Source organism: Fusarium flagelliforme (assembly GCF_020744385.1).
Source record: "Fusarium flagelliforme strain FIESC 12 MPI-CAGE-AA-0113 chromosome Unknown B0J16scaffold_2, whole genome shotgun sequence".
NCBI classification, from domain to species: domain Eukaryota; kingdom Fungi; phylum Ascomycota; class Sordariomycetes; order Hypocreales; family Nectriaceae; genus Fusarium; species Fusarium flagelliforme.
The window spans coordinates 4794623-4807888 of NW_025763504.1; the positions used below are offsets into that span (position 1 = coordinate 4794623).

Here is a 13266-nt window from a genome sequence, read left to right on the forward strand (position 1 = left end):
TGGGTCTGGTGTTGCAACAGCTGAAGGCAGTGCTGTTAGTCAAGGGCCTCCGACGCCACGATCAGCCCTGCTAATCTGCCTAGGCTATCATGGAACTTAATGTTAGTCGATGGATGGCTGCATGAGGCGTCGGGCTTGTAAGCCAGCAATATCCTGAATGAACAAGGCATATTGAGGTCGTGGTATTTCAGTCTGTAGTTGACATGGAAGCGAGACACAGTTCAAGCAGCCGTAAAGTATAGGAATGAGCGATCTCCCATCCTATGTATCATTAATACCAGCAGATACTCTTGGAATCTCTCGAGTACATAAACACATCGTCTATCCGAACATTTTAACAAAGACCTCCAAGTCATAATGAAGCAAATCCCCCACAATGCGCGTGCCCTGTCCTGTAATACAATGACGAACGAGTGTGGAACAAAGCGTGTAGGCAAAAGCCATGCAAGAGCAATGCCCAGCTACTCATGGTAAAACAAAACGCCGCACCCTTTCTTTTTTTATCCTTTCCCCAAATGTATAACAATCCCTGTGACCTAGTCGAATCAAAGTTGCTCATGCCCCTGAAGCGCCGCGGATAATCGAAATGCTCGAATATAGTGTTGTCTATCAGCTCATGGTATAAAAATACTCAAGCTCGCTTAAGTACTTGGCCACTTTAGTATGGATGAGCCCAGCCGCCAGCAACGTCGACCCATTCAGCCAGACAAGACCCTTCCTTGCCCTCAACATCGACAACGTCTGTATCACATCGGCAACGGCAGCCGATACCACCCTCTTGCACGTCGTCCCAGTGCTCCCAGTAGTCGTCCTCCTCGAATCGCTTGTATTCGGGGAAAGTGGTCTTCTCAAGGAAAGGCTCGCGGGCGAGCTGCTTGCCTGGTGCATTAGCAGGACAATGCTGGATTGTCGTGTGTCGGTAGCCAAAGTCTCGGAAGTAATGAATGTCCTGGGGACCGAGAAGGGCGCCAGCGGCAAGGGAGTGGATAGGAGCATCGCCCCACTAAGGAATGTTAGCATTGTTACAAAAGGGAGGTTTTTGGCTTGCATACTCGTTCCATCCAAAAGCCACCGCTCCGGTCCATCATTTCAAAGAAATCTTGATACTCCTTGCTGCGGAACCAGCTGAGCTTCGCAATCTCGAAATTAGACCAGAAATGGCACATGTTGTACGCCTCGCCCTCCATTGATTCGGGGTCGATGGTATTCTTCTTCTTTCCTGTGAGAGTATCCCAGAAGCTGTTGTCATTGGGAGACGTATCGCTGTCTTTGGTAGAGTCCTCATCGTCCTCCTCCGGTGGCTCGACAAACATTTCCCATAAACCCTTGGATGTGATGTTGTTAAGTCGCTTGTAGGCGGAGGCGTATCGAAAGATGTTGGGAACGGTCTCGCGAAGTTCTTTGACAGCAATTGTGAAGCCGTATGTTTTGTTGTGTTCGATCATCTTTTGGAAAGGGTCACTGTTACTTGTTAGCACTGCATGAGTTTCCTTGAAGGTTAGACGTACTATGTGATGTCGCAGAAATAGCTGATTTCGGGCTCGACTCGCCAGTACCACTCATACTTGAGTAGTAGGGGATGGTTAAAGAAGAAGCTGCATACGCCGTTAGTTACGTCCTCAATCCGCGCATTTGGACCAATTTACCCAGAATAAAACCTGCACATCTTGTGGTAGCTCTCCAAGCCTCCGTACATCACAGCAGCATCACCCTGTTTGGCAATGCCTTCTGCAGCAACCTTGGGGTCGATCCAATCGGGGAACCCCCACATATCCGGTCCAACCTTTCCAAACTCCACCTCGCCCGAAGTATGGTTTCGAACGGCCTCTTTGAAGTTGTCGTCGAAATCGCCATCGTTGAGGAACACATAGGGGTAGTGGTACCATCTGTTGAAATGTCTCTCGACAGATTTGATGGATTGCAAGACACCATCAATCTCCTTGTTTCTCGCTAATATTACAAAGGCAGCGTTGGCTCGAGGTTTGTCGGTGTCGGGCTGGGCGCAGCCCTCGACGAACACCTTGTCGTACTTTTCGCTGATTTTCCTGTTCCGCCAGTTAATTTAGGCCAGGCCGACACCGGCGATACCAAACATACCGCATCTTTGGGGCAGCGCCTCCTGGAATCAGAAATCCCCTTCCTGGAGAACTGGGATGGCTAACGAAGAGAATAAAAATAAGGATTAAAACAAGCATAGGAAAAAAGATGACCACGCCCAGAGGTACAGAGATCGTAGAGTTCCCCTTTAGCCGTAACGGCCGACGGAAGAAGGCCATGCGATTGTCGACAGCCTTGTTGTGTTTCGAGTCTCTCTTCTCATTGAGAGGAAGTTGTAGAGGAGGTTTGCTAGGTGCCACCTTGGTGGCCCTTCTGATCAGGTCCATGGCGAGAAAGAGCCTACCGGAGCGGCAGGTTGTGTGATCGATAGTAGTCGTGGTCGGGAGGACATGAATTGCGCCGTATCGTGGCGCCTGCGACGACCGTCGAGGACGAGGAAATAGGAGAGCGAGCGAGACCAAGGAGGTTGATCGGTGTTGGTGGATGGGGCTACCGCACGTATGTATTCGTAGTTCGATCGATCTTGGGGCAGAGTGGGACCAAGACGTTAGAATTAGGTACAGTAACGCAATTCAATTCAGTTCAATTCAGTCGCTGGAGGAATAAACGGTCGTTGATATCGTCTGTCGTGTCTCGTCGTTCCGATCGTGAGCCGAAGCAGGTGGCATCACCTTGACTTAGATGGAGGGTTCAAGATCTTGAAGGATTCTGGTTCTAAAAAAGATGTACAGTGCAGATGGACATGGGAATGGAATTAAGTAATGAGCGGCAGGGACCGACCACGTTCCCACGCCAGAGCCAGAGCTAGAGAGCAAAGACCAAATCTTGGACCCAGTACAGTAAGAACCTAACTTACTGACGCGTCGACCGGCAGACAAGAGATGGGACAGTGGGGCACAGAAGACACCTTGGCGGTTGATAACGACAAACAACCTTGAATCTGGATGGATACTGTATTTGAATCACCAATGAAGAAGGGGGTGTTTGACTGGGCGGCCAGAATAAGAAGAACACAACCGAGCAAGGGCGAATAGTTCTAGGGAACAGTAGCGACTGGACAGAGACTGACTCTGATAAAATAAGCTAATGGCTTGGCCTCGAAAGGGATGTGAGAGAAGAGGCAAAAGTTAAAAAAGGGAGAGCAGTACACAGCCATAGCATCAAAGCATAAAGTGGTGGGAAGTGGGAGACAACATGATGGATGGGGCCGCCATGATGAGCCAGGGCTCTACCTCCCATGAAGAGATTGGAGAAAGTCAGGAGTCGACCGAAGAAGTAAAATTCAGTACGTAGTTTGCAGCACAATGACTGATATTGGCAGTCTATTCATGCACCTATCCCCAGTTGCATTCAAGATCCCAGGTGCCCTGGCCCAGTAAGTGCAGGCCAAGGTTACAGGGGGTTCCGGGCTCGTCCGTACGGACTGTCCAATAGACCGCCCTGCTTTTTTGGCTCAATCCAATCAAACATCGCAACTTCATCTAAAATGAAAAGGGCGGAACGTCCATCTGATCTTCCGGTCCGCATCTACCTACAGTATGCACTGTACAGTATCAATAAATTCACCTAGAAATCCCCTGTCAGGAGAAGAAGAAGTAATAGAAGAAGAAAAAGAAGGAGTGGATTACTTAGGTTTATATTTAGGTTCTAACACTTGTTCATCATTTACCGCAAGTCTAACTTTTTCAGTGGACCTGATTGATGTTCTGGACAACAAGCTGACTAGCGAAAAGCAAGAAATTCGATTCTCATCTCGACTCAAATCTTGTCTTTTCCTGGAAGAATGGGTTCCAGCGTAGTAGCCCCACGTATGCTGTGCTTGTATGCAGCCAGACTATTGCTTAGAACAGTTTAGACTAATAATTGCTGCTTCCAAGTCCTGCCAGTGTTTTTAGATCCAGATTTGACGGGAGGATCAAAGACACTGCCCAGAAAAAGCTGACAAAGAGCCGCAAACCAATCGCTGACAGCTGTGAGCTGAACCAACCATATCAAACCTCCAACTCACTTCATCCAACGTTCAAACATGGCTCCTACACCAAAAATCAACTCAAAAAATCTGTCTTACGACAACTCAGCACCGCCATTCCTCGCGGCTCTGCGCGCTCAAGCTGCTGGCGCAACTGGTCCCGATCCACTACTCGCTGCGCAAAGGCGATCAGCTAAAAAACGGTCTAGCAGCGAGGAAGCTGAAGATGTACCGCTTGTCGTAGACGAAGACGGCAATGTCGTGAGACTTGAAGTCGACAAGGATGGCGTTGTGAAAGATACGGGGGATTATGACCTGGAGCCAGCAACGACAAAAGATGAACCTGTCAAAGAATCAGAAAGCAAAGCTGCTATTGGAGGAAGAAAACGTAAGGTTGGAAAGGTCGTCGGTAGTGACGCTGATGAGGCCAAGGCTCAGGGCGATGAGAAGGAGGATAAGAAGAAGAAGGACACTTCTGAAAAGGAGTCCGTCAAGGACCGCAAGCCAAAGAAGAAGGCCAAGAAGATCAAGCTGAGCTTTGATGAAGACGAGGGTTGAACGATGTTAGTAACCGAAAAGCATCATCTTTGTCGTCTACCATACGTCATCTGTTCTCATAAGACAGATGGATCTCATGTTCTATCTCACTCATTGCTGAGAAGACATGATCACAGCACTTTGATACCCAGATATGATCGAAGCCGAATTCTACGCAACTCCAAAGCCTCGACGACACGAAACCTGCGAGTGGGAGGGAGTACAGCATGCAAATATGCTGATTTCTCGTTTGTCTGAAAAGTCGATACATATCTCATGTTGCATCGATGAATTCCCATTCATAGATCATGTTTCACTTTCAGCCAACGAAATGACATCACAACCCGGGCTATATCCAGTATCTTAAAGCTCCGGAAAATGTCACTCAAGCACAAGCTCAATTGAAACATTAAATTAATCTCACGTCTTGGATTCCGTTATATAGTAGTCAACATCAACTTCTGGAAGCTAACTTAGTAAATTGACACAGGGAACAAGGCACCCTAATCTACACAAAACGGCTCCTCTCCCCAGGGCAGCATCACACTCGTCTAATTTTCAGTGGATGCTATAGCCCAATCTCCTCAATGTCTCTCGGCGCAATGCATTTATTTGTATCGGTACTCGGGCTTGATGTAATCGGCGAAGGTCTTGGGCTCCTCAAACTCAGGAGGGTGGTGGTGGTGGTGGTCGTCCTGGGGACCAACGTAGTCCATCTTGTAGACGCTGCCGCACTCGGGGCATCGCTCGATAGGGCGCTCGCGGGTAAGCTGGAGTCAGAATGTCAGCACTTCACTTCCGTCCGTCCGGGGTCCAAAATGTCAAGACTCACGCCGAGCCAGTTAACACCGTGAGAGTCGGCAGGGAAACCAGTGCAACCAGCGAACTGCTCCTCGCCAGCAGATCGGACCATGATGGGGTCCTTCATCGTTCCAAGGCGGGTGGCATCAAGAGGGCGCATGTCGAAGATGTCGACACCCTCCATCTTACCGAGAATCTCCAGACGCTCGAGACCGGTGGACTGCTCGAGATCGGTGGGGACGGTACCGGGGGCGGCACCAGGACCGAAGAGATCCTCCTCAGTCTGGACCTCTGTATGTGAGGAAGCTTCGTCAGCGAATGTTGCACGTTCACGTCACGGTGCATCGACCGAGGTTACGGGGCGCCATTGAGGCTCGTCGACGGCGGCATTGTCGAATTGGACGTACCCTTCAGGACCTTGTAAGAGCCAACCTTCTTCTCGGCGGTGCCAGCGAGAGCAGCGGCCTGCTCGTTGGGGGTGGCAGGGCGGTTGGCGGCATCACCTGTAGTCAGAGCAAAAACACTAGTCAGCCATCATACGACGAACGCCATTGGCTGTGGGGTCCGGAAAGCAAAATAGAAATGCGTACGGCGAGCGATGGAGGTAGCAAAGGTGCGAGCGACAGCAGGTCGGGCGGCGACGCGGCGAGCCGCGGTGATGGCGGAGCGTTGCAGGAACATTGTTGTTTATCGGGTCAGGTTTGCGCCTGGCAATGAGGATGACTCGGGGATGGGCTGAGAGAGAGGTAGAGGTGTTGTCGAGGGATTTGTGAGGAATGGGCTGATTTGGGTCGAAGTTGGATCTTGGACCCATCCGGGCAAGTGAATTGACCAATTGAAGTTGCTGTAATCTCAACCACGTGATCTTCCAAAGCTCCGGCTCTAGACCTTGGCTCTTGGACCATCACCAAAGGCGAATCTCGGAATCGTCATCAATAGCTTCAAGAGCTCCAAACTCGTCGCAATCACCCTCTAAAAGAGACATTATAGCTTGGATGGAATGAGAAACGCGCAATTGATCATTCTTAAGCCTCTGAATATATTCCTAGCATGTATCATCAATTGTTTAGTCATACAACAATGCCGTCTTCATCCGTCCTAACTTACCCAGGTTCAATTCAGTGAACACTTATTGATGGCATATATTTTCAAGTTAACGGCTGACATGCTCAAATTAAGGTGAATTTTGGAAGTGAATGATTGGTAATAATGGGCCTAATATCACCATGCATCGGCTCCGTCCATGCCCATGTCGCTTGAGTGTTGTGTAAGTCGTAGAACGAATTACTCTCAGCATAGCAAAGACCGTCATTATTTCAGGTTCATGTATATACCTCTTAAGATAGACTACCCATGGTCATGTTTACTCAATATCTGTAATGATGATTGGCTTGGGTAGACGAGTAAAATTCAAAATACAGCGCTCTCTAGATTTTGCATGTTAGAAGAGAAGGTGTATTTTGATTCTAGAAGACATGTATTCTTCTTTCGCGATCAATCTAGGTACGATCTAAGAAGTCTTAGACAATTACCAGTCTGTATAATTCGATGGCTTAAGGTGTGCGGATCAAGCATATGCCGAGACTGTAGAGGGATAATGACTACGTACAACAATTCCTTCATCAACCTGGCTTTCCATCCAATCATTTGAGAGATACTGTAAGTTTTAGAACCATATATCCCATTTGTGCATGTGAATGTGTAAAGAAATGCTACGGAAGAGTATATGTATGATCTCAGACGGCATGGCATAAATGAACAGACCTTTCTTGTCTTTTACACTGCTTCTTCATTTGCTTCACCTACACGAATACTTCTGAAAATAAGCAAAGAAGTTTCAGCGACTACATAGAGTTTCTCGCAAGATCCGCTATAATCTCTTTGGCCTCATCCTGCACTCCCCTTACAATATCCCCAGCATCACGCACGTCATGCACAAGCCCAACCGCCGCACCCGCATACGTCGCCAACCTTCCCTCCGGTCCCCATCCCTCATCTCCAGACTTCACAGCCTCATCATGCCTCCTTTTAAGCTCCTCAAAACCAACTCCTGCCTGATGATCATGAAAACTCTGGTTAACGATTCCACGAGGACTGTACTGCTCCGGCCAACCCATCGTGCCGCGAAGGTGGTTATAAAGCATGGTCCTTGTAGTACACTTTGCTCCGTCTGTGGCGCGCACGACTTCTTGTTGGTAGCCTTTACTGATGCGGGCTTCGGTGGCGGCTAGGAATCGTGTGCCCATTACTACGCCTGTTGCGCCGAGGGAGAGGGCTGCTGTGACGCCACGACCGTCTGCGATGCCTCCTGCTGCGAAAAGAGATATGTCGCAGTCTTGGACTTGGTCTGCAATTTCGGGGAATAAGGCCATTATGCCTAGGCCGTCTATCGCTCGACCGTGACCACCTGCTTCTGCGCCTTGAATCACGAGGGCATCAGGGTGATGTCCGCTCATAGCAATTTCAACACTTTCTTGGACAGTACCAACTTGGATCCAGACTTGGATGTCAGGGTAGGCTTCCCGTATCTGAAAAGTCCACTCGTCCAACTCCTCTTGACCCCGACGAGGCGCAAATAGCCACGCCGCGCAAGGTTTATGTTCTCTGACAGCTTGGACAGCTGAAGGTAAATCCCCGTTCCATAGCTGGAAGCCAACGCCGACAGGGAGAAAGTCTGATGGAAATGTGGATGGTAGTGCTGTGGGAGGTGAACTGCGTAGTAACTCACGCACCGTAGCGAGGTCTCTAGATGTATCTTCAGGCTTTGCTCCAGGACCAATGAACCCCAGACCCCCAGCTTTTGAGATCTCGAAAGCGAGATGTGGTCCTGACATAACGCGCATCGGTGCACCAATGATGAATGGTGAAGTCACCCATGGGAACTGACTCGCAAAGCGAGCTCGACTAGCCTTGACAGCTACTTGGCGTAGACTCATATCTACCTTCAATTTAGTAGTTGTTGTAGATTTTGTGTAGTGGGTGAAGCTCTACCTGACCCGTTTGTTTGATGATGGATGTAAGTTTATAGTCGACGGCTGCTAGTACAAATGAACGACGTGGACTAAAGAAACCGCAGTTGCACGTGCCTGGATAGAGAATGTTTGTCCTTAAATACAGAGCAAACATTTGATCAAATAGTTTCCAGCAGGAGTTGAAGACTTATTCTCGGCGAAAATCCGAGATCGTTTAAGTATATCACACACGTATCATAAGACCTCACGGCTTTGTTCCGATGTACCCGATACAGCCAGAATACCCGGTCGTAATCTTAGTAGGTATATGATGGCACTGGCAGCAAGAATATCAGACCCAAATGAAGTTGCACAAGTTCTACATTAACAATTCTATGTTTAGTATATTTCAATTTTCATGAAATCAATTCATGGACTATAAGTTCACGATTGTTCGATGGGGAGCGTAAAATCGTTTACTTGTGACGTATAAACGAAATGCATCGGAACATCACAGCCCTCGACATAGGTCATGTTAAAGACACATGTATCTGACTTAAAAAGAGAAAATCCCATCCCATTGAAAGCTAAATCAACACTATTTGCTACGCCATTCCTGCGCCATAAGCCCATACTTGCCAATGTATGTACGTTTACCGCAGGCGCAGTAAAATGACAGGAGGGAATAGTCGCTGCACATAGTCTGCCAAAAGTGTATAAAGTCCAATAGATGCACGAACTTGCTTCGTGTGCCATGAGCCATGTATCGATATACTGGCTGTTATTCTTCCTTCCTGAACCGTAATCTATGTATATCCTGCAGCTGAACGGCAGGATTTGTGAGCTGGCCAGTTCGTCGAGCCCCGTCCATGCAAAATATGAGTGTGACGAAAGAAAGGTCTAGAAAGAAAAGTTAGCTGACGAGAAAGTCGATTGTTTGAAAGTTACTCACATCCGATCGCTTCGTGATGGATATTACACTCAGTTCTTCTAGTCATCGTTCTCAGAGGCTTGCCGGGCTCTCTGCTGAGCGCGGAAGCCATTAACACCTTGGTAGGTGCTGGGCTGAGCAGGTCTCTTTCGCGTCTTCTCAACCCGAGAGGAAACGGCAACTTTGTTGCGAACGACTTTGCTGTCGATTCCCTTGCTTCCAGCAACAGCCTTTGTGCCTCTGTCGATGCCTTTGCCTTTGTTGGCAACAGTGCCGTAGCTGTTTAGGCGGTTCTGGTAACCGGCCGACCTGATAATAGCTGCGCGAAGCAGTGGATCCTTGTATGGGCGTGACATAGCCGTTTCACAGTCCTCAAAGATTTGTGATAGGATTGGTTTTACGTAGTCTCGACCGCTCTGTGCGGCGAAGTTGAGTTGGGAGCGAAGTTGCAGCCAGACTCTCCATCGAATAAAATCGAACGGATCCATGATGAGTTCTCCTTTGTCGCGAAGGATCTGACAGTCAGAGATTTTGCACGCGAGTTTGTACATGATCTCTTTGCTGCAAAGTCCCTCTGCGGGCAGATGGTGCTTGCTAACGAGCTGGTTCGGATGATAAGATGAGTTTTTCCCGAAAATCTCCCTGATCTTGCGATGTTTGGACACGTTGTCTGTATGGATCTTATGCATCTTTTTGGCATTCTTGTTTGAGGGGTCCCGAATGAGTTGTCCGTGGGCTTCAGCTTTAGCCTTTTCTTCGTTCTTTTCTTGAGCTAGGAACGTTTCCAGTGAAAGCCATCCCGACTTCCAATAGTCTTCAGTCTCTGTGATCTTTCGTACCGGGGTGCCGATGAGACACTTGGGCGCGGTGTAGGTCTCACCATCAGAACTGAACGCAAAGACTTCATCACATGGTGTCTTTAGCATCTGGTTCAGAGCTTCGGATGTGACAGGTCCATGTTGAGCCCGAGGCTCCGAAGAGTCTGACATTTCGAGAGAGACACTAGGTAGTAGGGCAATGGTGCAGTAACCGCGTATCTCGCAATGTAGGAAAGGGGGGCAGGGCTAAGGTGCTTGAGGTGCCTTTTAGGGAGTAACTATCAGTATAGTTCAATAGATGCACCACAGTAAAAACATAGAGATAAAGTGGTAGAAAGAATGGAGTCAACTTACCAAAAGCTTTAGTCGTTAGCTATCAGGGGTAGGCCACTCGCGGCGAGCAGTATGGTGATAATCTAATAGAGGGCTATGAAGTACCGCACGGAGTGGAAGAGGTTGATAGTGAAGATGTATGAGAATGGATAAATCTTGGGAAAGAGATGTGAAGATTGTTTTGAGGTGGAAAGTGGAAAACGTTAGAAAGCTTTAGCGGTGCACCTGGTAAATATTAGATTTCGGTGGTGAAAATTGGCAGTGCAAGGCAGCTAGCTTCTGGGACAGGCAGATCGAACACTTACCGCCAGTGATTCAGTATGAGTTACTGAAACATATAGAGAGATTACTGGAATAAAAGCAGTATATTCTAATGGTTGCCTAGCCTGCCACTGTTCGACTGGTTAGTAGGAAAGGGGGAGGATGTAGTAAATATGTACCTTTTCTTGCTGACGGCGTATTTGTAGAAGGATACGTTCGGTGAGTAAAAAGTGTGATGCCTTGCTATTTGAAGATTACACAACAAAGGTTTGAAGATATGAAGTATGTGTGAGTTCGCGCTCGAGCGATAGTGACACCCGTCCAGGGACGTCACTAGCTACGAACAAACGGCGCGCGGACGGCACAATAGCTTCGTGCACGAATTAAAGCGCCTAAGTCGGTAGGTATGCTCTGAGTTGGGAAACTTGAGACTTGTATCCGAACCCGTTTTTGAACTGATGTTGCTTGTTGTTGTTGGGGAGTTTGTTGAAGAGAAGACTTGTGTGAACGCATATAGCATCACAGAAATTCAGTATTCTGAAACCTGAACAAAGAACATCAGAATAGCTCCAAGTTACATTCTTAACTCCCAGAATATGAATATGCCTTGCCTTTCTCGGTTCCTTCCCCTATTGCGAGGAGTAAGAGCAATTGTCCTGTTGTGGATTTTGATGAGACGATCTTTCAGCCAGGGCCTGAATGAAGGATCAAATTTGTTCAATGAATTTTCGAAGCTAGGTGGGCTCAGATGATGTTAAACTCGATTCGAAGAAGATGATTGCGACGATTAATGGATGATGTGAAGGGGACTGAGACTTGGAAAGCAGGCAGCTTCGAGGCGGGTCCTTCCCACTTTGTCTTTTGTGAATCACAGACGATCCTTTCTGGAAGGCTCGGTTAAAGGAGAATGTATGGGGTAATATTAGCATTTCAATCAGGTACTGATTCTGGATAGAGGAACCCCAAGCATTGTCAAATGTATGGCCATGTATCGTCTATGAGACAGCAACTTTGTCTACCTATTATAGAAGAACTCAAGTCTTCTTCTTGAGGATGGTCCGAAATTGATCAACCGCCACCTCGCCGGCTCTACAACTTCGTGTCTCTACCTGGTTTCGTTGTCATCGGCAGTATAATGCCATCCTGGTAGCCAGTCGCGACATGCTTACCCCTTGGGCTCCATATCAAACTCTCCATTGCGCCTCTACCAGCGCTGAAGCGCGGCCAGGAGACTTCTTGTATCCACCACCCATCACCTTCCATAACAGCGTCTTCAGCGTTGACATGTACATAGAACGAGTAGCTTAGACTTGCAGCAATACCTAGATCGTGGCCGTAGCCAAGATGATTGCCGAGCATGAATAGACTGTTACGATCCGCTTCGAATGCGTGGCATAGAATATGTGCGTTAGCGTCTTCTTTAGGAAGAGGCTTTAGTAAGCGATAGTATATCAGTTCTCTCCGCTCTGGTATTGTTTTATCGGCGTTGAAGGTGGACATATCAACTTTGTACATGTCCAGAATAGGGAATGCTCCGTGGCCTTCATTCGGAAACTTGGCTTTCAAGGCGTCAACGTCTGCTTGAGGACATGGGTCCCATTCATCAGGCCTTCTTGACGAAAGAATCGCTCCGAATCGCTCGTGAGGCGGAATTCCTTGGACTTCGTTGATACTCGGGACTGATCGTTTGAAAGTGATGATGCTCGTTAAGCAAGGGCTAGCCAGAGGCGCTTCGGAATCTGATACAGGGAATGGTCCCAATGAATTGGTTGAGGAATGCGTTGACTGCCGAGCATGAACCATGCGGGTAGAAAATGAACGGCTTGAATGGATCTCTGATACATCGAGGATGAAAGGGCGATCTGAAAGCCCAGGGTTGGTGAACACTGCATGGATGGACTAAAGAGCGTAAGTTCTTGATCGTTCTGAGCGCGGGTTTAACGCACATGAATGCCCCTTCTATTCTCCTCGTTCTCAATTTCATCTTCTTGTTCGACTATACGAGTCGCTGCGAGAGCCGCTTGTGTGTATACGACAGCTCCATAAGCCCCTCTGGTGATTTTGGGCTTTGGAATGCCGGCAGCGTCCCATGGAAGCTCCTGGCCAGGAGTCCAAGCCGGCTGGCGGCTCATAAACCTCTGAGTGGCTTGTATCGTTGAAGTTGGGTCTGGAAGTCGGTGTAGTTCCAAAGCTTCTTGGAAGGATAGCCGCTTCCATTCTTTTGGCACGGCCATTGATGGTTATATCCGGAGCAAGGAGCTAGTAGATACTGCTTGAGAGATTTTCACAATGAACATGTATTGTGTTCTCTTAATCATTCATGACACTCTTTGCACTTTGCTATAGTTCGTGTTTCATTGATATTGGCATTGTAATTGTGAAAGTCGTACAACTGGACGTTGAATGCTAACAACTCCGTGCCGGCTGACGATGCCGAGGTCCACCGACCATAGTCCGTAACCGCGGACTATTCTGATGATAGCTCGTCGCCGACAACATCTGATACATATTTTCGTTGAATAGAAATGCTAAAATCAAAGTCAATTGCAATTATCAATAATACGATGGAAAGAATATTTTGACTCCTTCTGCATCGCCTCATCTACA

At 48.0% G+C, this 13266-nt stretch overlaps 6 protein-coding genes across 6 annotated transcripts; 1 reads left to right on the top strand and 5 right to left on the bottom strand.

The window, feature by feature from the left end:
* Positions 1–205: 205 nt before the first annotated feature.
* B0J16DRAFT_75269 (nucleotide-diphospho-sugar transferase) lies at positions 206–2762 on the bottom strand. Its single transcript, XM_046134428.1, has 5 exons — positions 2098–2762; positions 1647–2045; positions 1509–1595; positions 1053–1461; positions 206–1003 (listed from the first exon to the last, which is right to left on the bottom strand). The coding sequence occupies exons 1-5, from the start codon at positions 2382–2384 to the stop codon at positions 659–661; spliced, it is 1527 nt and encodes a 508-aa protein (XP_045987197.1). The 5' UTR covers positions 2385–2762; the 3' UTR covers positions 206–658.
* A 1212-nt stretch (positions 2763–3974) lies between these two features.
* B0J16DRAFT_334890 (uncharacterized protein) lies at positions 3975–4974 on the top strand. Its single transcript, XM_046127006.1, has one exon. It carries the CDS (start codon positions 4085–4087, stop codon positions 4583–4585), a length of 501 nt encoding a protein of 166 aa, XP_045987198.1. The 5' UTR covers positions 3975–4084; the 3' UTR covers positions 4586–4974.
* Positions 4975–6149, bottom strand: B0J16DRAFT_334892 (cytochrome c oxidase subunit VB-domain-containing protein). Its single transcript, XM_046127007.1, has 4 exons — positions 5956–6149; positions 5773–5868; positions 5397–5656; positions 4975–5334 (listed from the first exon to the last, which is right to left on the bottom strand). The coding sequence occupies exons 1-4, from the start codon at positions 6044–6046 to the stop codon at positions 5173–5175; spliced, it is 609 nt and encodes a 202-aa protein (XP_045987199.1). The 5' UTR covers positions 6047–6149; the 3' UTR covers positions 4975–5172.
* A 909-nt stretch (positions 6150–7058) lies between these two features.
* On the bottom strand, positions 7059–8524 carry B0J16DRAFT_334895 (uncharacterized protein). The gene is made up of 2 exons (XM_046127008.1): positions 8357–8524; positions 7059–8303 (listed from the first exon to the last, which is right to left on the bottom strand). The coding sequence occupies exon 2, from the start codon at positions 8299–8301 to the stop codon at positions 7210–7212; it is 1092 nt and encodes a 363-aa protein (XP_045987200.1). The 5' UTR covers positions 8302–8303; positions 8357–8524; the 3' UTR covers positions 7059–7209.
* Positions 8525–8916: 392 nt separating this feature from the next.
* On the bottom strand, positions 8917–10236 carry B0J16DRAFT_369420 (uncharacterized protein; the record flags this gene model as incomplete). The annotated part of the gene is made up of 2 exons (XM_046130272.1): positions 8917–9216; positions 9269–10236. One exon carries the CDS (start codon positions 10234–10236, stop codon positions 9307–9309), a length of 930 nt encoding a protein of 309 aa, XP_045987201.1. The 3' UTR covers positions 8917–9216; positions 9269–9306.
* Positions 10237–11566: 1330 nt separating this feature from the next.
* B0J16DRAFT_334898 (thioesterase-like superfamily-domain-containing protein) lies at positions 11567–13035 on the bottom strand. Its single transcript, XM_046127009.1, has 2 exons — positions 12606–13035; positions 11567–12558 (listed from the first exon to the last, which is right to left on the bottom strand). The coding sequence occupies exons 1-2, from the start codon at positions 12891–12893 to the stop codon at positions 11749–11751; spliced, it is 1098 nt and encodes a 365-aa protein (XP_045987202.1). The 5' UTR covers positions 12894–13035; the 3' UTR covers positions 11567–11748.
* Between the last annotated feature and the right edge of the window lie 231 nt (positions 13036–13266).